Source organism: Salvelinus namaycush, chromosome 32 (genome assembly GCF_016432855.1).
Source record: "Salvelinus namaycush isolate Seneca chromosome 32, SaNama_1.0, whole genome shotgun sequence".
Classification (NCBI taxonomy): domain Eukaryota; kingdom Metazoa; phylum Chordata; class Actinopteri; order Salmoniformes; family Salmonidae; genus Salvelinus; species Salvelinus namaycush.
In genome coordinates, this window is record NC_052338.1 from 11,333,069 (window position 1) to 11,355,718 (window position 22,650).

The 22,650-nt window shown below is 41.7% G+C and overlaps 1 protein-coding gene across 1 annotated transcript; it reads right to left on the reverse strand.

Moving 5' to 3' along the window:
- Nucleotides 1-16,729: 16,729 nt before the first annotated feature.
- LOC120026947 (protein S100-A14-like) lies at nt 16,730-22,005 on the reverse strand. Its single transcript, XM_038971730.1, has 3 exons — nt 21,922-22,005; nt 19,656-19,787; nt 16,730-16,897 (listed from the first exon to the last, which is right to left on the reverse strand). Exons 1-3 carry the CDS (start codon nt 21,931-21,933, stop codon nt 16,730-16,732), a joined length of 312 nt encoding a protein of 103 aa, XP_038827658.1. The 5' UTR covers nt 21,934-22,005.
- Between the last annotated feature and the right edge of the window lie 645 nt (nt 22,006-22,650).

A 22,650-nucleotide genomic window follows, 5' to 3' on the forward strand; every position in this document is an offset into this window, starting at 1 on the left:
TTGTGCAAGAAGGAGCACTGCCAGAGCCCTGCAAAATGACCTCCAGCAGGCTACTCCTTTATTGGGGGTGTCTTGCTAATTGCCTATAATTTCCACCTTTTGTCTATTCCATTTGCACAACAGCATGTGAAATTTATTGTCAATCAGTGTTGCTTCCTAAGTGGACAGTTTGATTTCACAGAATTGTTATTGACTTGGAGTTACATTGTGTTGTTTAAGTGTTCCCTTTATTTTTTTGAGCAGTGTATATAGAGTACCGCACACACTACAATTACTTAGGTTTAAAAATAAGCTCAACTGGACACCTTAATGAGGCAGTGAATGAACAGAGAGAAAGCACACAGGGCATTCTACACCATTAAAAAGCAAATTCAAATTGAAATACCTAATAAAATTTGGCTAAAACTAATTGAATATGTCATTGAACCAATTGCAGTTTATGGCATCGAGGTGTGGGGTCCACTTGCAAAACAAGATTTCATCAAATGGGACCCCATTGAAACCCTGCATGCAGAGTTCTGTAAGATTATCCTACATGTCCAGAGGAAAACTACAAACAATGCATGCAGGGCAGAATTAGGCAAATATCCACTAATAATAAAAACTCAGAGCAATTAAGTTTCGGAAACATCTAAAATACAACATGCAAAATACCAAGCCCTGCAATGCCAAGAGCTGAGCAAAGAAAAGAGTCCCCTCATCCAGCTGGTCCTGGGGCTGAGTTCACAAACCTGTTCTACTAACACACTGAAGCCTCAGGACCAGAACATCCAATCAATCAGGATAAACCAAATTACAACAGTCAAAACAAAACTATATTACTTATTGGGAAACAAGCACAAACACAAAGCAAAATGCAGTGCTATCTGGCCCTAAATCGACAGTACACTGTGGCTAAATATTTGACCATGGTTACTGATCAAAACCTTTGAAAAACCTTGACAAAGTACAGGCTCAGTGAGCACAGCCTTGCCATTGAGAAGGGTAGACACAGGAAAACCTGGCTCCCTGTAGAGGAAAGGATGTGTAACCACTGCACAATAGCAGAACCTGAGACGGCGCTGCATTTCCTGACAAAATGTAAAAAAATATAAAACAATTAGAGTGTGTCATTTCCCCAAATTTGAAACCCTTATTCAAGGTTTGAAAGACCTCTCTGATGAGAGTAGGCTACCCGTCCTGTTGGGGGAGGACGCAGAGAGCTGTGGGTTGGCAGCGCACTACATTGCTACCTGCCGTAAGTTGAGGGACAGTGTCTGACAAACCAATCAACCTGCACATGTACTCTACTGTATGCTTATTGTTATTGTTGAATGTATGGTTATTTTGACACTTGGTTATTGTTGTTACTGTTGTCCCGTTGACAATTTTGATTCTCATTTTTAGATTGTAAATATCCAAAATAAGCTTTGGCAATATGTACATTGTTAGGTCATGCCAATAAAGCAAATTGAAGAGAGCGAATTGGCTTAGCTTACTTTTGATTGCGAAGATGGAGTCCTTTTTCATTGAAGTAAAATGAAAGTTAGAGGAGAAAGAGTATAGTGAAAAGAAGCCGACAAGGGGAATGTCCTCGGGGACAACTTTTTAATATTGCTAATGCAGGCCTATGAAGGCATTGTGCACCGGCACTCCAAACGACTCTGATAGTTCAACTTGTGGTGAGGAAGAATGTTTTAGGTTAATGCTTTATATAACTTTATATAAAAATATTCTGATCGAAAATTCATGAATTTGTCTTCTTTAAGCCTATATCTGTATATTTCCACTAGATGTTGGAACATTGCTACGGGGACTTGCTTCCATTCAGCCACAAGAGAATTAGTGAGGTCGGTCACTGATGTTGGGCGATTAGGCCTATATGCATTTAGTACTCAACTCTCAGCTGAACCGTGAGGTAGACAATTATTGTTTTAGTAAAGTATAAACCAATGAAACAGTAGATTATACAATTTTGAATATGCTACACATCAAAACTACTAAAGGTATATTTTATTTTATTTGTTATAGACCGTTAAGGACACGTAACTGTGGATCATTTGGCCAATATTGCTTGTTTATTGATGGCACTGGCAGTGCCCAGTTGGAGGTTTCTTTCTTGCTCTCTTTATACTCTCGGATCTGAACGAGTCTCTCGGATCCCTACCAGCACGGGTCTGTTTGGGTCTGTTTTCCACGGTCCTTTTCGGAACGGGTCTGAGGGTGATCGGGTCCATTCGGAACAGGTCTCAGTGAAATTTGGATCTATTTATGCATAATTGGGTCGGGTGGGAAATCCACGGATCCATTTAGAAACAAGCCCAACCTTTTGGACCTGTAAAGACCTCTATCACATAGGCTCTAGTGGGATTAACGAAATAGCCTGAAATGTTTGTTTTTTTTTAGCTTAGATTTACTCAAGAGACGTACAACGCAGTGTAGGCCTAGGGTTTTAATATTTTTTTAATGTATTCATTTGGCGTTTACAGTGTGGACCGAACAGAGGTCCCCATATGCAACAGTTTAGTACGAATAACTGTACCGTTGCACCCCTAGTAATGGGCTAAGGGCCATACCCTCTCAAGCAATGACATGTGAATTGGCCATAAAAAAAAGAATGACATGCCAATTGACTATAAAATGTGACAGAAGATGCAAACTTTGAAAGCTCACGCCCTTCACCCCATTTTAGCTAAAGTCCTGAAATTCGGTAGGTCCTTCGCCTCACAAGGAACATATTTGCCTCAAGGACCCATAAGGTCCCCATTATGGATTTTTTTATTTAGAAATTTGTGAAAAACACTTTCATGGATAGTGCAGTTAAAACTGTGCTTTCCTGTTTTTTTTGTATGATATTTCAACACACTGAGGTCGAAACACTCAAATTATGATAATACCCTTTTTGAAAGAGCTGAGAGCTGTTTGGGGAAAAAACCTGCCACTTAATGTCACCTGCCAATCTGATTATCAGGCAAGCTATACAGTGTATTTGGAAAGTATTCAGACCCCTTCACTTTTTTTTTTACGTTACAGCCTTATTCTTAAATGGATAAAATAAAAAAAACTTTCTGAATGCACTATACATGCGGATTTCCCAACGTTTTCATGTACCGAATAAAAATTCAAAGTTCAATGTGTTTCTATCACATTTTCAACTCTACCAATAGTTTGGTCACAAAAACTTTTGCGTTAAATAGCTAATGCAGGTATTTTAAGTAATCGTACCTAACATAGCATATAACATTTGAGATTCCAGATTTACATTTACTATGTTACATCTAGTCTATGAGACCATTTGCGTTAAATAGACAGACGTAACATAGTAAACGCAAATCCGGGACACTGAAATTAGTATGATATGTGTAACGGCTGTCGTAGTCGTTCTCCTCCTCAGACGAGGAGGAGCATGGATCGGACCAAGATGCGGAGTAGTAGGTATTCATGTTTTAATGAACAAACGACAAACACTACAAATTACGAAACTCTACAAACGTGACTAACCTGAAAACAGTCCTGTGTGGCCCAAACACTGACACAGGAAACAAACACCCACAAAACACCAGTGAAACCCTGGCTGCCTTAGTATGACTCTCAATCAGAGACAACGAATACACCTGTCTCTGATTGAGAATCATACCAGGCCGAACACAAAATCCCAACATAGAAAAACAAACCTAGACCAACCCACCCAACTCACGCCCTGACCAACTAAAACAAATACATAACAAAGGAAAACAGGTCAGGAACGTGACAATATGTTACGTTTGATATGGTTACATAAGACAGATGGTTACTTAAGGCAAAAACGAAAGTAGGGTGGTTGGTTGGCGTGGATGGGTTGGCGTATAACGTCTAGCAACCCAAAGGATGCGGGTTCGAATCTCATCACGGACAACTTTAGCATTTTAGCTAATTACCAACTTCAACTACTTATTACTTTTTAGCTTCTTTGCTTCTACTTAGCATGTTAGCTAACCTTAACCCTAACCGTAAACACTTTTTGGTAACCCTTTAACCTAACTCCTAAACCTAACCCCTAGCCTAAATAACATTAGCCACCTTGCTAGAATTATTTAGCAAATTTGTAACATATTGTATATATATATATATATATATATATTTTTAATTCGTAACATTGTACGTTTTGCAAATTCATAAACCTATGATACAAATTGTAATTCATAACATACCAAATGGGTGATGGACATCCACAATTTAATACATACCATATGAAACTTAACATATCATACTAAACGGATGTGTAGGATTACAGAATAGTACAGTACAGAATAATATGAAATGCTCTGAGACCAGGTTCATACCCCTTGACTTATTCCACATTTTGTTGTGTTAGACTGAATTCCAAAAGGATTAAATATAATTTTACACACATTTACACCCAATAATGACAAAGTGAAAACATTCAGTATTTTTTGCAAATTTATTGAAAATGAAATAAATAAATATCTCATTTACATAAGTATTCACAGCCCTGAGTCAATACATGTTGGAATCACCTTTGGCATCAATTACAGCTGTGAGTCTTTCTGGGTAAGTCTAAGAGCTTTGCACACCTGGATTGTACAATATTTGTAAATTTTTCTTGAAATTCTTCAAGCTCTGTCAAGTTGGTTGTTGATTATTGCAAGACAGCCATTTAAGTCTTGCCATAGATGTTTAAGCCGACTTAAGTCAAAACTGTAACTAGGCCACTCAGGAACATTCCATGTCGTCTCAGTGTATATTTAGTCTTGGGTTTTAGGTTATTGTCCTGCTGAAAGGTGAATTTGTCTCCCAGTGTCTGTTGGAAAGCACACAAACCAGGTTTTCCTCAGAGATTTAGCCTGTGCTTAGCTCTACTCTAATTATTTTTATCCTAAAAAAAACTCCCTAGTCCTTCACTGTCAAACGCTCCCTAAAATCGAATAGTCCCCGCGATATGCAACTTTTCAGGGAAGTCAGGAACCAATACACAGTCAGGAAAGCAAAGGCTAGCCTTTTCAAACAGAAATCTGCATCCTGTAGCTCTAACTCCAAAATGTTTTGGGACACTTAAATCCATGGAGAACAAGAGCACCTCCTCCCAGCTGCCCACTACACTGAGGCTAGGTAACACTGTCACCACTGATAAATCCACGATAATCGAGAATTTCAATATGCATTTCTCAACAGCTGGCCATGCTTTCCTCCTGGCTACCCCAACCCCGGCCAACAGCTCCGCATCCCCCATAGTTACTTGCCCAAGCCTCCCCAGCTTCTCCTTCACCCAAATCCAGATAGCAGATGTTCTGAAAGAGCTGCAAAACCTGGACCCGTACAAATCAGCTGGGCTAGACAATCTGGACCCTCTCTAAAATTATCCACCGCCATGGTTGCAACCTCTATTTACCAGTCTGTTCAACCTCTCTTTCGTATCGTCCGAGATCCCTAAAGATTGGAAAGCTGCCGCGGTCATCCCCCTCTTCAAAGGGGGTGACACTAGACCCAAACTGTTATAGACCTATATCCATCCTGCCCTGCCTTTCTAAAGTCTTCGAAAGCCAAGTTAATAAACAGATCACTGACCATTTCGAATACCACCGTACCTTCTCCCCTGTGCAATCCGGTTTCCGAGTTGGTTACGGGTGCATCTCAGCCACGCTCAAGGTACTAAACGATATCAAAACCACCATTGATAAAAGATTGTACTGTGCAGCTGTCTTCATCGACCTGGCCAAGGATTTTGACTGTCAATCACCGTATTCTTATCGGCAGACTCAACAGCCTTGGTTTCTCAAATGACTGCCTCGCCTGGTTCAGCAACTACTTCTCAGACAGAGTTCAGTGTGTCAAATCGGAGGGCCTGTTGTCCGGAACTCTGGCAGTCTCTATGGGGGTACCACAGGGTTCAATTCTCGGGCCGACTCTTTTCTCGGTATATATCAACGATGTCGCTATTGCTGGGGGTGATTCCCTGATCCACCTGTACGCAGACGACATCATTCTGTATACATCTGGCCCTTCTCTGGACACTGTGTTAACACACCTCCAAACAAGCTTCAATGCCATACAACACTCCTCAACCGTTCGCTGCCCGCACTCGCCCGCCCAACATACACTAGTAAAACTGACTATCCTACCGATCCTTGACTTTGGCGATGTCATTTACAAAATAGCCTCCAACACGCTACTCAGCAAACTGGATGCAGTCTATCACAGTGCCATCCGTTTTTTCACCAAATCCCCATATTCCACCCACCACTGCGACCTGTATGCTCTAGTCGGCTGGCACTCGCTACATATTCGTTGCCAGACCCACTGGCTCCAGGTCATCTGTAAGTCTATGCTAGGTAAAGCTCCGCCTTATCTCAGCTCACTGGTCTCGATAACGACACCCACCCGTAGCACGCGCTTCAGCAGGTATACCTCACTGGTCATCCCCAAAGCCAACACCTACTTTGGCCGCATTTCCTTCCAGTTCTCTGCTGCCAATGACTGGAACGAATTGCAAAAAAATAAAGCGATAAATAAAATCGCTGAAGATTTATATTTCCCTCACTAACTTTAAACATCAGCTATCTGAGTAGCTAACCGATCGCTGCTGCTGTACATAGCCCATCTGTTAATAGCCCATCCAATCTACCTACCTCATCCCCATATTGTTTTTATTTTCTGCTCTTTTGCACACCAGTATTTCTACTTGCACATCTATCACTCCAGCGTTAATTTGCTCAATTGTAATTACTTCGCTACTATGGCCTATTTATTGCCTTACCTCCTCACGCCATTGGCACACACTGTATATAGACATTCTTTTTTTTTCTATTGTGTTATTGACTGTACTCTTATTTATTCCATGTGTAACTCTGTGGTTGTTTGTGTCGCACTACTTTGCTTTGTCTTGGCCAGGTCGCAGATGTAAATGAGAACTTGTTCTCAACTAGCCTACCTGGTTAAATAAAAGGTGAAATAAAAAATAAATACATTTTTAAAATAAATAACATGGAGCCACCATGCTTAGAAATATGAAGATTGGTGCTCAGTGATGTGTTGTGTTGGATTTGCCCCAAACATAGTGCTTTGTATTCAGAACATGTAGGACCGGTTTCACAGACAAGGCTTAAGCCTAGTCCCAGACTAAAATGCCTGTTTGAGATGTCTTAACTCAAAGCGACTTGCACAGACTTATCTTAAAATAGTAGTAGATTTAGCCTGTTCTGGATTAAACAAAGACAATTGCAAGAGGGAGGATTAGAGCTACTCTAGGACTAAATGCAATCTTAAATGAATCCTTCAAAGAGGCAGGTTTAACTTCTGCTTAGTACTGTTTGTGAGGGAGCAGGGACTATTTGGAATATCTAAATCACAGGTGTCAAACTCATTCCACGGAGGGCCGAGTGTCTGCGGGTTTTCGCTCCTCCCTTGTACTTGATTGATGAATTAACATCACTAATTAGTTAGGAACTCCCCACACCTGGTTGTCTAGGGCTTTATTGAAAGGAAAAACCAAAAACCTGCAGACACTCGGCCCTCCGTGGAATGAGTTTGACACCCCTGATCTAAATGAAGACCAACATGCACTACAGAGGCCAGCCAGACGAGTACTTGTGGATAGGCCAGCCAGACGAGTACTTGTGGATAGGAGTAATCCATTAAATTACTTTGATGACATAGCTTTTTGAGACCGCTTTCGTATGTACAAAGAAAATGCATTGGAGATTGTCACGTTCCTGACCTGTTTTCTGTTGTTTGGTATGTGTTTATTGGTCAGGGCGTGAGTTTTGGGTGGGCAGTCTATGTTTTCTGTTTCTATGTTGGTTTTGGGTTGCCTGGTATGGCTCTCAATTAGAGGCAGGTGTTTGACGTTTCCTCTGATTGAGAGTCATATTAAGGTAGGTTGTTCTCACTGTTTGTTTGTGGGTGATTGTCGTCCGTGTCTGTGTCTGCGCACCACACGGGACTGTAGCGTTCGTTTGTAATAGTCTGTTCCTGTTCGTGCGTTCTTCATGTTTTATGTAAGTTCTCTCGTTCAGGTCTGTCTACTTCGTTTTGTTGTTTTGTAAAATTATCAAGTGTTCTTCGTGTGTTTAGTTTCGTCTTGTTAATAAAGTATCATTATGTATTCACAACCCGCTGCACGTTGGTCCAATCCTTGCTACTCCTCTTCGGGGGAAGAGAAGGAGGAGGCCCGTTACAGAGATGTTACGAATCCCTTTGGCTCTACAGTCTAGGGGGGGATGGCAACGAGACTGTAACATAACTCATGCACATTATAACAGTGAAAAAGTAACAGTGAGAACAAATATCCACCGTCATATCCACTCGTAACAAACACTCATGGTTTATTTGGTGAACACACAGCAAAGGGGGGGCAGGAAAAGGGGCTGAGCTGGACCCAAGGAAAGAAACATATCCAAAACACCCCTAAGCTAGACTAGCCTACTTCAACAACAGCTAACTAACCAAAATACAGTGGGTGGTCCGCCCAGTTCTAACTAGTGTTCTTAAACAAAGTATTCCTATGGGTAGTGTATGCCCATGGGCGACTTGTCTTAGTACCCCCTTTACCCACCATCAAACAAACAGTCAACCACCATAACAAAACAATACTCACAGGATACCAGACAAAGTGCCATGTATTTGCAAAAACAAGAGATCTACAGAGAGATGGACCGACTGGGTTTTTAAACCAAGGGAAAGGGGATGTGATTGGGTAATGGAAACAGGAGGAGGTGTGTCTTCTGATTGATGACTGATTGGTGACTGATTGGGGAATGATGATTGCCACCTGTGAGGGGAGAGAAAAGATACACACAAGATACAAATACCGGTATCCTGTGTGTGTGTAACAGGAGATAATATCTTTGCTTGAGCCTAGACTTTCCTCTCTGTCTCAAAGAGGAAGGCCATTACCCAATTCTCTCCAAGTTCTGATCACTTTGAGGTTTTGGCATCTGGAATCTTGTGATTTGTGTGGTGCCAGTGAAGCAACTGTGTGTAGAATAGTTCAAAGTCTGCAGGGCCATTTGTGAACTGAGGAGTCTTTACATCAAGTTTCCTGGTGCTGCTGGCCAAGCCAACTATAAAGTCTGCAGGGCCATTTGTGAACTGAGGAGTCTTTACATCAAGTTTCCTGGTGCTGCTGACCAAGCCAACTATAAAGTCTGCAGGGCCATTTGTGAACTGAGGAGTCTTTACATCAAGTTTCCTGGTGCTGCTGGCCAAGCCAACTATAAAGTCTGCAGGGCCATTTGTGAACTGAGGAGTCTTTACATCAAGTTCCCTGGTGCTGCTGGCCAAGCCAACTATAAAGTCTGCAGGGCCATTTGTGAACTGAGGAGTCTTTACATCAAGTTCCCTGGTGCTGCTGGCCAAGCCAACTATAAAGTCTGCAGGGCCATTTGTGAACTGAGGAGTCTTTGCATCAAGTTTCCTGGTGCTGCTGGCCAAGCCAACTATAAAGTCTGCAGGGCCATTTGTGAACTGAGGAGTCTTTACATCAAGTTTCCTGGTGCTGCTGGCCAAGCCAACTATAAAGTCTGCAGGGCCATTTGTGAACTGAGGAGTCTTTACATCAAGTTCCCTGGTGCTGCTGGCCAAGCCAACTATAAAGTCTGCAGGGCCATTTGTGAACTGAGGAGTCTTTACACCAAGTTCCCTGGTGCTGCTGGCCAAGCCAACTATAAAGTCTGCAGGGCCATTTGTGAACTGAGGAGTCTTTACATCAAGTTTCCTGGTGCTGCTGACCAAGCCAACTATAAAGTCTGCAGGGCCATTTGTGAACTGAGGAGTATTTACATCAAGTTCCCTGGTGCTGCTGGCCAAGCCAACTATAAAGTCTGCAGGGCCATTTGTGAACTGAGGAGTCTTTACATCAAGTTTCCTGATGCTGCTGGCCAAGCCAACTATAAAGTCTGCAGGGCCATTTGTGAACTGAGGAGTCTTTACATCAAGTTTCCTGGTGCTGCTGGCCAAGCCAACTATAAAGTCTGCAGGGCCATTTGTGAACTGAGGAGTCTTTACATCAAGTTTCCTGATGCTGCTGGCCAAGCCAACTATAAAGTCTGCAGGGCCATTTGTGAACTGAGGAGTCTTTACATCAAGTTCCCTGGTGCTGCTGGCCAAGCCAACTATAAAGTGCAATTCTATGAATATGGGCACTTCCCAGGAGTGATTGGCTGTATAGATGGATGTCATGTTCCCATCAACTCCAGATGCTGAGGAGTACAGGAACCGTAAGAACTGGTTTTCTATCAATGTTCAGGGTGTATGCACTCCTAATTTAGAGGTCTCAAACATTGTTGCCCGTTGGAAAGGTGCAACTCACGATTCAAGGATTTTTCTCAACTCTTCATTGTGTGCTCAGTTTCAGAGAGGACAACATAGTGGACTACTACTTGGTGACAGTGGATATGGTCAGAGTAACTTTTTATTCACTCCATACATAAATCCCACAACAGCTGAGCAGCAAAGATACAACATAGCTCATATTCGTACGAGATGGATGGTCGAGCGTATGTTTGTAGTATGGAAAAATCGATTCCAGTGTTTACGCAATACACTTCGTTTCAAGCCAAGAAGATGCTGCAAGGTGATCATTGCTACAGCTGTGCTGCACAAGTACCTTGTCCTCCAATGGAAGATCAGGATCAAGCAGATGTGCACATGGCTGAGGCAGGCAATGACCAACGAGGACTTGCACAAAGAGTTGTTTTCACATTGCAGCACTTCAACTAGATGAGATGCATTTAAATATGACATGTATTCATTATGGCTTATTTCTGCTTTGATAATGTTTGTTCTGTACAAATTTCAAATAGTTTGCAGCAAAATTAAATGAGTGACTAAACCAAGGCTGGTTTAAAATGTAGTTTATGGTGATTTAAATACTCACTCATGAATATCCAAATGACAAAACATTTTTTACATATTGTTCACCATGGCTGGTAATCACAATTGTCTCTCATTACTGTATCTTTTTTGGATCATACCCCTCTCTTCCAACGTCATATCCAAATCAACATGTAGAATTCTCATTTTCATTTCATGGTACATGTACTTTCTTTGGTATATGTACCGTTTGTGCTCAGTTCTTCATCTAAACTTTCCAAATGGTCATCGTCTGGTATACCATCCAGAGGTTGCTGGTGCTCTATTATTCCAGACAGCAAGTCACTCAATTGATCAATCTTGTCTTGTCTTGGTGGTCCACCACCAGGAGTAAATCGCTCTCTTCTGATCTCTGCATTCTCTCTTTTTAAAGCCAGTTTAAGGTTTTTCCACAGAGTCTATAAAGGCAGACATCATTCAATATAAGTGATGTCACAATAATATGAATATGAGAAATCCTGATAATGAAGATATCTCACCTGAAGTTGTTGTACTATTCTTGTGGTTACATTTTCATTTGCATTGAATTCACTGCAAATTGCAGCCCAACCACTCTTTTTCTTTTGCTCAGTAGCAGAAGTATGGTTTTTACTTTCAACAACTGGATGGTTTGACAAAATATGTTTTAGTAGCGTTTTTATATACTCACTAAAGTTTTTGGAACAAATCATTTTTGCCTCTGCCATTGTTTTGTCTCAAGATTCACACCAGTAATGGTGTTTTCTATTCCATTCCGGGTTTTTGTGAGCACCATTAGACCAACAGCATGTGCTCATACTTAACCTAATCAGGCTTAACCCAGGTGTTCTCATTTAGGCTTACTTACCTTACTCCAGGACTCTACAGTCGTTGACTAACTAAGCCAAATTTAAGCCACGTTCATGAAAGCTACTTACATGTCCTAGTTTAACTAGTACACATTAAGGCCTACTTCTGGCTTAATCTAAGCCCTGTCTGTGAAACCGGCCAAAAGTGTATTTCTTTGTCACATTTTGTGCAGTTTTACTTTAGTGCCTTATTGCAAACAGGCATGTTTTGGAATATTTGTATTATGTACAGGCTTCCTTCTTTTTCCTCTTTTTTTAACCTATCTAGAAATAGGTTCCCTTCTTTGGAATTGGAAAACTTCCCTGGTCTTTGTGGTTGAATCTGTGTTTGAAATTCACTGCTCAACTGATAATTGTATGAGAGATTAGATAGTCATTCAAAAACCATGCAACTTATTATGTGACTAAGCAAATGTTTACTGCTGAACTTATTTATGCTTGCAATGACAAAGGGATTGAATAATGATTGACTCAGTACATTTCAGCTTTAAATTTTTTATTAATTTCAACAACAAAAAATCTCAGAACATAATTACACTTTGATATTATGGGGTATTGCGTGTAGGCCAGTGACACAAAATCTAAATGTAATTAATAAAAAATTCAGGCTGTAACACAACACAATGTGGAAAAAGTCAAGGGGTGTGAATACAAGGCAGTGTTTATCGACTGAACCACATTTTTTTCTCAAGAATTTCTCACAACCCCACCTCAAATCTAATGACACAACCTTAAAATCTATTAATTTACATTTTTACATCAACAAATAATCTTCAATCCATTACATTTTCATCTCTTATCAAAATGAAAAGAAACAAATTAATACATTTACTCAATAACATTCCATTTTTCAAATTATCTTTCTCAAAAACTTTTGAATATTGTCCCATACAATAATCTAGTCAATTTTTTTTCAAAAATAAATAAATACATTGTCACGTTCTGACCATAGTTCTTTTGTGTTTTCTTTGTTTTAGTGTTGGTCAGGACGTGAGCTGGGTGGACATTCTATGTTGTGTGTCTAGTTTGTCCGTTTCTATGTATGACCTGATATGGTTCTCAATCAGAGGCAGGTGTTAGTCATTGTCTCTGATTGGGAACCATATTTAGGTAGCTTGTTTTGTGTTGGGGTTTGTGGGTGGTTGTCTTCTGTCTTTGTGTTCATTGCACCAGATAGGACTGTTTCGGTTAGATTCACTTTTGTTATTTTGTATGGTGTCTTGTTCAGTTGTTTATTATTAAAACATGGACACTAACTACGCTTTGTCTTGGTTCGATCCCTGCTACACCTCCTCTTCAGACAAAGAGGAGGAAATCTGCCGTTGCATACATTGAGTGTACAAACATCATGAATGAACACCTGCTCTTTCCATGACATAGACCGACCAGGTGAATCCAGGTGAAAGCTTTGATCGCTTATTGATGTTAAATCCACTTCAATCAGTGTAGGAGACAAGTCAAAGAAGGATTTGTAAGTCTTGAGACAATTGAGATGTTCCATTCAGAGGGTGAATGAGCAAGACAAAATATTGAAGTGCCTTTGAACGGGGTATGGTAGTAAATGCCAGACGTGCCGGTTTGTTGTCAAGAACTGCAACACTGATGTTTTTTTAACGCTCAACAGTTTCTGTGTGTATCAAGAATTGTCCACCACCCAAGGGACATCCAGTCAACTTGGCACAACTCTAGGAAGCATTGGAGTCAACATGGGCCAGCATCCCAGTGGAACGCTTTCGACAACTTGTAGAGTCCATGCCCTGACAAATTGAGGCTGTTCTGGGGGCAAAGGGGGTAGGTGCAACTTAATATTAAAGAAGGTGTTCTTAATGTTGTGAACACTCTAATAAAGAGTGTGTCACGGTTGTTGAAATGGACGAACCAAGGCGCAGCGTGATTTGAGTTCCACATCTTTATTTAAGTGAAACTTCAACAAAAACAATAAACAAATAACAAACGTAAAGCAACGCAGTGCACAAAACACTAACACAAACAATATCCCAACAAATGCAGGTGGGAACAGGGACACCTTAAGTATGATCCCCAATTAGAGACAACAATAATCAGCTGCCTCTAATTGGGAACCATACTCAATCCCAAACATAGAAATAATTGACTAGAACGCCCCCTAGTCACGCCCTGACCTACAACACCATAGAGAACCAAGGGCTCTCTATGGTCAGGGCGTGACAGTACCCCCCCCCCCCCCCCCCCAAAGGTGCGGACTCCGGCCGTAAACCTGAAACCAAATGGGGGGGTGCCTAGTGTCGGTTGCAGCTTCGGTGCGGGTCGTAGCCCCCGCCCAGACCCCGGATCCGATCATGGCGCCGGGCTGAATGCCGTGCCTGGACTGGGCATCGGCGCAGAGGAAGGCTCCGGCCTTGGAGCAGTACTGGATGCCGTGCCTGGACTGGGCACCGGCGCAGAGGAGGGCTCCGGCCATGGACCTGGGTTGGACGCCGTGCCTGGACTGGGCACCGGCGCAGAGGAAGGCTCCTGCCATGGAGCGGGACTGGACACCGTGCCCGGACTGGGCACCGGCACAGAGGAAGGCTCTGGCCTTGGAGTGGGACTGGACACCGTGCCTGGACGCTGTGCCTGGACGCCGTGCCTGGACGCCGTGCCTGGACGCCGTGCCTCGACGCCGTGCCTGAACTGGGCACCGGCGCAGGTTGCACCGGACTGATGGCACGCTCCTCAGGTCGAGTGCGTGGAGCCGGCACAGGTGGCACCGGACTGTTGACACGCACTTCAGGGCGAGTGCGGGGAGCCGGCACAGGACGTACCGGGCTGGGGAGGCGCACTGGAGGCCTGATGCGTGGAGCCGACACAGGTTTCACCAGACTGCTGAGAGGCTCTTCAGGTCGAATGTTGTGCAGAACACACCTGACCAACATCTCTCTCTTCTCTCTCCCAACTTCTCCATCGCCTCCCTGACGGTCTCTGGCTCTTCAGGGCGAGTGCGGGGAGCTGGCACAGATGGCACCGGACTGATGACCAGCTCTTTAGTGCGAGTGCGAGGAATTGACTAGAACACCCCCTAGTCACGCCCTGACCTACAACACCATAGAGAACCAAGGGCTCTCTATGGTCAGGGCGTGACAGAGTGTAATCTCATAAAAAAAAATGTTTAAGTCTCAGTGTCGTTATCCTCACAAGGGTGCTGGAGTACTGAAAACAGGGGTGTCAAAAGAAATATATATTACCAATTTAACAAAATCTCTTTCTTTGAGCAATTGTATAAAAAAGCAATTATAAAAAATTGAGAATGGAATATAGCTCAGTATTTGTAATATTTTATGCAGTCTCTTTTGGTCTCTTCTCTTTTTTTGGGGGGGGGGGGGGGCAAAACCCTTGTGTCCTGATTCAACAGACCTCTGGGTGAGTCATGTAAAGTTTCTCCCCTTTTTCTCTTGCTTGCTCTAGTTGTCGCTCACTCAATCTCACACGTGCGCAGTTGCAGAGAAGAGGAAGAGATTAGCCAATTACACCCATTTCTAATAACAGCATGTCTTATCTTTTTTGTATGCCGGACAGTGCCTGATTTGACCTTGTCTGATTTTCAATGCAGTATTACACTTGGCTCTAACAACTTTTGAATGCTGAAGGTGCCGCTCAGATGTACGAATATTAGATTCTGACTTGTAGATCATTTATTATCAGACTTGTAGATAGATCATTTACATGTTTCAATTCAGTCACAAAATATTAGAGGTATTTCCAGAAGGCGGAGAGAAAAACGTCATAGAACAGGCGTTGTGTAACGTTTGGGTGTATATTTAGTGGTTTTGCACATCTTTCGTGATTTATGAAAACACTGACATTTTTATTTGAGAATTTGTGAATGTGTTTGCTATTGTTATGAAGTTTTAGCTTTCAGTATTACTGTTTTTGCATTCTGTATTCTGAGTTCTGATCTTATGCTTCTGCATCATGGGATGAAAGTGAAGACCTCGAGGGGGGCTGCCAGAAGCAAACGTTGAACCAAAATAACTGCTTGGCTGGGGAAAAAACACATTTTAATAAATTATATGATTTTAGGAGTTAAGTCCTTTATTGGTATTGTAATTAAGTCATGTTTCTTTTTATTGTATTTTTAATAACAGTATGTCAATAGGTTTCAGTTACCACAGGACCAGTTGTTAACCAAAAAGTTCCACAGGACCATATAGATCCCATAAAAAACCTCGTGGTACAGCTAGGATCCCGATTACCACATAAACCTGAATTCCTGTGGTATACAGCTACCACACAATTTACAATTACAACAACAATTACCATACCATGTGGTTACACCAAATAACCACAAACAAAAAACATTGAATTACCACATAAAAAGAAAACAAAATTACCATACAAAACCACAGGATTTGTACCCCAGCAATAACAAATTCATGCAGTAAAATGTTCCAAAATACCACACAATGTCTGGATACCACAGGTCAGGTACCACAGGAATAGCCCGGAGTTCCACCCCAATGGGCAAAAACTGGTTGAGTCAACATCGTTTCCACGTCATGTCAACCCCAAAAACAAATGTGATGATGTTAAATCAAAGTGGAAAACTGATTGGATATGCAAAAAAAATCCAATTAGGGCATTTAGACTTTTTTTTAACCCAACTTTTAACCTAAATTCAATGACATGGTTACATTTCTTGTTGATTTCACGTTGAATTCATGGTTAGTTGACAAATCAACCAAATGTAAATCAAAACTAGATGTTGACCTGATGTCGGTGCCCAGTGGGACAACACTACCACAGGATTAGTACCACAAGAATATTTGACTGTGTGTGGTAAAATTACCACAGGACATTTTTGTAAGGGAGGGAGTACAAAAAATGATTGTAAACCAAGCAGCGTAGAGCTAGGAGATGAGCACTGCTGGCACTACCAAGCATGGGGAATAGAATGCCTGTAGTGGGGGGGTGAGTAATATGTGAGTGTCCAGGTCTGGATGGGAGCAGTGTGGTGAGAAGGGGTACTGACACTGGGTGGGATACTATGAGGCTGTCTGGTTCCCCCTGGCTCACACCACCGTCAGAAGGCATGGACCTTACAGGAGCACACAGCTGCTCTTGGACACTTTCTTACTAATGAGATCATGCTGCGTGGTGGCCAGTGACTGGATCAAGCCCCAGAAGTGCTTGAAGGTGATTCCCTCGCCGTCCGACACACCCATCTGTTTCATCATCTTGCCCAGGCCCTGCTCTGAGCCTCCAGTCTGGGGGAGGGAGGGAGCACAAAAACAACTCTTTATTATATAGGCACGGTATTGAACACTTAATAAGCACTTATGGACATGTAATAAGAAATAAAGTAATCATGCATAGACATGTGTTAGCAGGAAGTTAGCAATTAGTCTATTACACTTTTGAGAGTATAACATTGTTGCCTACATTACTCGGTAGGCTATATTCACAACAGTACTACTGATATCCTCAGTGTAGTAATTATGTTTGACTTCATAATCCAATATTGGCCAATCTTCAACTGTACTGTATGCAGCTGTATCAAGCTGGACTCAGGGGTAGACGTAAAATAGTAAATGTACATTTTTCTCCCTCCATTTAGTATGTGCATATGGCGGAAGCGTGGGTGAACGCTCAAATGGAGGGGCGAGGGGAATGGAGTGATTTGGTATTCAGCCAAAGTGTGTACTTTGTGAACTGTGTCATATGTTTCAGGCTTTGTTTCAAGATCCATGGCTCTTTTTCTAGGAATCGCCACCATATTTTACAATAGGTATGGGGTTATTTTCTGCAGTGGTGTAAAGTACTTAAGTAAAAATACTTTAAAGTAATACTTAAGTAGTTTTTTGGGGTATCTTTACTTCACTACATTCCTAAAAAAAATGATGTACCTTTTACTCCATACATTTTTCCTGACACCCAAAGTACACATTACATTTTGACAGGAAAATGGTCCAATTCACGCACTTGTCACGAGAACATCCCTGGTCATCCCTACTGAGTTTGAAATTATGTATACTTTTACTTTTACTTTTGTATACTGAAGTATATTTTTGCAATTACATTTACTTTTGATACTAAAGTATGTATAAAAACAAATACTTTTATACTTTTACTCAAGTATTATTTTACTGGGCGACTTTTACTTGAGTCATTTTCTATTAAGGTATCTTAAACTTTGACATTTGAGTACTTTTCCACCACTGATTTTCTGCTTATACAACCTTTCGACGCCAAACCCACCACTGGTGTGCGTGGCCAAAGAGCTCTATTATGATGTCATCTGACCATGGCACCGGTTCTAATCCAAGTGCCGATACTGCTCAACAAACTCCAGTCGTTTACATTTGTTGGATGACATGAAAATAGAGCTCTTTGGCCACTCGATCTGAATGTACTGTATGTCCTAGCTGTTGTGGCTAACTATTGTGTAGCAGAAATACTCTACTTGGTTGTCAAGTGGTGGATGAAGTCGACTTGGTGCAATGAGTCATATTACAATTAGGCTTACGGTTGTTCTGCTCTGTTCATAAGGAAAACTGTTATTTACTTCTCTGTCAGAACGTTTAATCCCCCTCCAGATGAGAGAACAACCTTAAACCTTCATCACTTGTTCATATATTTGAACGGACCTTTTCCTGTTTTCCAGAAGCATAGCTATCTTTGTCACCCACTGGCAGATTCAGACTCGTCCTGGAAAACCGCCTTAGGCCTCAGACAACTAAGCAGCGAGTTCCAAAATGAAGATACTTTGGCCTTTTTAATGTTTCAAATAAAGCATGTGTCAGATTCAGTTCCTAGCGAGACGTTTAACTTTAAAGGGCCAGTGCAGTCCAAAAAAGTTTTATTGTGTTTTATATACAATGAGTGTACAAAACATTAAGAACACCTGCCTTATATTGAGTTGCACCCCACCTCTTTTGCTCTCAGAACCGCCTCAATTCGTCAGGGCATGTACTCTATAAGGTGTCGAAAGTATTCCACTGTGATGCTGGCCCATGTTGACTCCAGTGCTTCCCAAAGTTGTGTGAAGTTGGCTGGATTCCTTTGGGTAGTGGACCATTCTTGATACATACGGGAAACTGTTGAGCGTGAAAAACCCAGCAGCGTTGCAGTTCTTGACACAATGAGGATGCCCATGGCACACATACACAATACATGTCTCAATTGTCTCAAGGCTTAAAAATCCTTCTTTAACCTGTCTCCTCCCCTTCATCTACACTGATTGAAGTGGATTTAACAAGTTACATCAATAAGGGATCATAGCTTTCACCTGGATTCGACTGATCAGTCCATGTCATGGAAAGACCAAGTGTTCATGTTTTGTATACTCAGTGTATATTTACATACTATGAGGTTGGAATAATACTGTGAAATTGTGAAGAGCTGTTTATAAAGACTGGCTGAAATTTCTGCCTGTTTTGGTGGGATGGAGTTTTGGCCTACCTGGTGACCTCACCAGGCGGTATAAGTTAATAGACGAATAACAAAGAGTTTTAAACCTCTCTGCCAATAACATCTAGTTTTCAGGTTATATATCCCTCTCATTAGGCTCGTCCAATTAGGCCCCTCACTCAGACCACTCCCAGACAGTCCTAGTTTTTACCATTTTAATTGAAAAACATAACAGTAAAGTACTTAATTGTTACCCAGAATTGATTTGATATTGAGAGAAAATATGGCTGGATTGGGCCTTTAAACCATGGACATCCAGATGGTTTACAATCCAGCGTAGGTGCTCATGATATGTGCTAACATGTTTAAAACTCAATTGGTTACTGAGTGCCAAGTAGATTACAGCCAAGTTTATTTTGCATCCAGCCTGGCAACCAATGCCTACAGGCTTTTGAGTGTTTGTTTGGGAGTCATAGGATGTGGTGTGTACTGTATGTGTGTGGTTGAGTGGGGGGGGGGTAGTAAGAGTCAGAGCCACGCCCTACTGGTAGAATCAATGGCAGGTGTGGCCGGGGAGGGCGAGGGCAATGTAGCCGACCGTTGCAGCTTATGTACCTTGACTAAGTTGGGCAGCTGGGAGGCGAGGAGGTTTTTGAACTCTTTGGTTTGGAGCGTGGGACCGTTATTGGCCGCAGCGGCATGGAACTTTGTGACCAAAGTGTTGATGGCCTTTTCCAGGTCGGAGTGCTGCGCCAGAGGAGGAGAAATAAACGTGTTAGGGTGGGGGGATCAAATAATATAACAATAAGAAAAACGTCCGTTGAAGTTTATTATGTGACGTTTATTATTATAATAGATCATAGATCAAAAGAAAGAAAGAAAGTTAACATATTCTCGAGACAGACTCCCGAGGTGTGTGTCAAACAGTGGAGGCTGCTGAGGGGAGGACGGCTCATGATAATGACTGGAACGGAGCGAATGGAATGGCATCAAACACATGGAAATCATGTGTTTGATACTTTTCCTCAGATTCTACTCAAACACATGGTTTCCATGAACCCGTCCTCCCCAATTAAGGTGCCACCAACCTCCTTTGGTGCCAAAGTGTACCGACCTCCACTCGCTTCAGTCCCAAATACCCCAAAAATGTCAGACACTCACATCCGTCCTCAAGTGCATATCTTGCATGCCTCCACGTGTTTGAACCCCACGCAAAGATACCACTCTTGATGTTTAACCCTGTCCTTGAATTACTTCATCTCAACAACATCGAACAACACTGCAGCATTCTTCTCCGCACATATCACGCACTGCTCCACAGTTATACAGTTAGTTATACTTCCAGGTTACAAATCACCTGTTTGAAAAGTAGACCTTATGTTTTGCGGTGGCATATGAAACTGTGTCACACAGACTTGTTATGTTGGTCATTGTGAAGGGCATCATTCCATACTCTCTTTCAACCAAGAACCAAACACCCAATCTATTGTAACTGTTGGGTTTTTGTTCATACTACTTTTTATTTCTATCCTAAATCACGAACATTAAATAACTGTTAAGGAACTTTGCTATGTCACTCACCCTTATTCAAATAGATATTTGAATATGCTATTGAAATGTGAGCATCTGTGGGTGGGGCGGGAGGAGTAAGCTTAAGTAACGAGAGACTATTGGAAGGCAAATTCAGACAACTTGTCTACATGTAGAAGGTACTTGAAATACCTGCATGTTGGGGTAGCTACAGTATGACAGCTCAACCCCTCACTGTTTATTTTCAGGGTGTGCCAGGGGTGGAGTGGCCAAAGTTAGACAGGCCCAATGGGTAAAAAATCTAACAGCCCATCTGGCATTTGCCCAAAATGCCAGATAGGCTGTTAGATTTTTTACCCATTGGGCCTGTCTAACTTTGGTTTTTCACACAAGGTTATCACTATCTGGCTAATAATGGTGGCCTTGAGGAAAAAACTGGGGCGGTGTGTCAGTCCGTCCGTGTGTCTGTCTGCTCGTCTAGCTGTCATCCCTCACTAATCTCCAAAGAAGGTCTCTGTGGCATAGGCCATGGGGTCGGAATAAGAAGGGACTGATTGCCTCCCCGTGCTTTCCATTTCCACACATGGTCTGTCTATAGACACAATTGAGAATTGCTCCTTGCTCCCTCAACAGCATATGGCCTAGATTAATTTGTTATTGTCCACATTCTTTGCTGCTGTCCAGCATGCACACTGATCAGTGCATTGAAATGATTCATGGTAAACTCACGTTAAGCTGGCAAGAGTGCATGCAAAGTTGGCTATATGCAAACGCCTATAGGACTTAATACGATCTCATGGACTGTGTCATGATATAAATTGAATAGCATAATATGTCAATGGAATTTTGGTTAAACTACATCTGTGCCACTTCCAACGGTAACCAGAGCGATGCGTAGAAGTGGGGGGGAAGTTATCACCAACAGAACAACTCCATTCGTTGCTTCTAGGACGTGTAAAGCCACCATCTCTTTAACTGCAACGTTTTGACAAGTGCTAATGAATGAAAATGAATGAATGACATTTTATTTTCATGTCAAATCACCAGTTGGCAACCCATCTCTAATGGGATGAATTGACACATAAACAATCATTACAATAATTCACTGTGAAACGATAATTCTTCTTCCGGTGTTCTCTGCATTGCACATCGCATGAAGAGTGGAAAAATGTAAGGTAAAAATCACTACATAATAGTAAATAAGGTTATCCAAACAATAATTACATCCCTAGAGCAGTACAATAATATACATACATACACACTGTACATATACACATACATACACACATAGATAAATAAATACAGAAAAAGAAACCAAAGGTATGATATTAAAATTGCATAGTAGGCCTACCTGTTCAGCCATTTGGATCGTTGTGTGCTGTCCTTTTTCAAAGTAAAGTTTTCTCTCTACGATGTTCAGTAATTGCTACTTTTCTCGCTCAGCGTTCAATTGCATCTGTCACATATTGGCAAGATTCGTAAATTATCCCACTCAAGAAAAGAAAAAATGCAACTGGATTCCACCTTCCGTGTCAGTCAGAGAAAGCTATGGGAAAGTACAGTGTACTCAGTGTAACCCGATGCATTGGGACTGTAAACTTCACGAGGCAGACAGTACCACATGCAGTCATATAGGCCTACCACCCTTATTTTATTGCAAAGTTCTCTTTAATTTAGAAGTTTTGCAGAGAGTAGCCTACACATTTAAAATATATAGGTTATTCAATAAGAGCCTGAGGGTGCTTTCCTCAACATCTGGAAACATTTAGCAAAAGTTGAAACAGTCTGCAAGTTTAGACTGGAATTTTTCTTCTTTATTGTTGCAATTTTTAACCCCTCGTATAAGCCTACCTATTTTATGCAGTTTCTGTAAAGCTTTGAATATCCACCCAAAATAATACCTTTCTCAATAGGCCTATTGTAAGAAACTTTTATGAACCATGCAAACATGGACCGTCCTTATGGGCAGTTTTTTTTTCGAGGTTGTTTATAATTGAAGTCGTTTGTCATTGTCCATTCCAATTACCATTAGGCCAACATTCATTTTTTACAAAGTTATCAGAGGTTGATAAGGACGTGC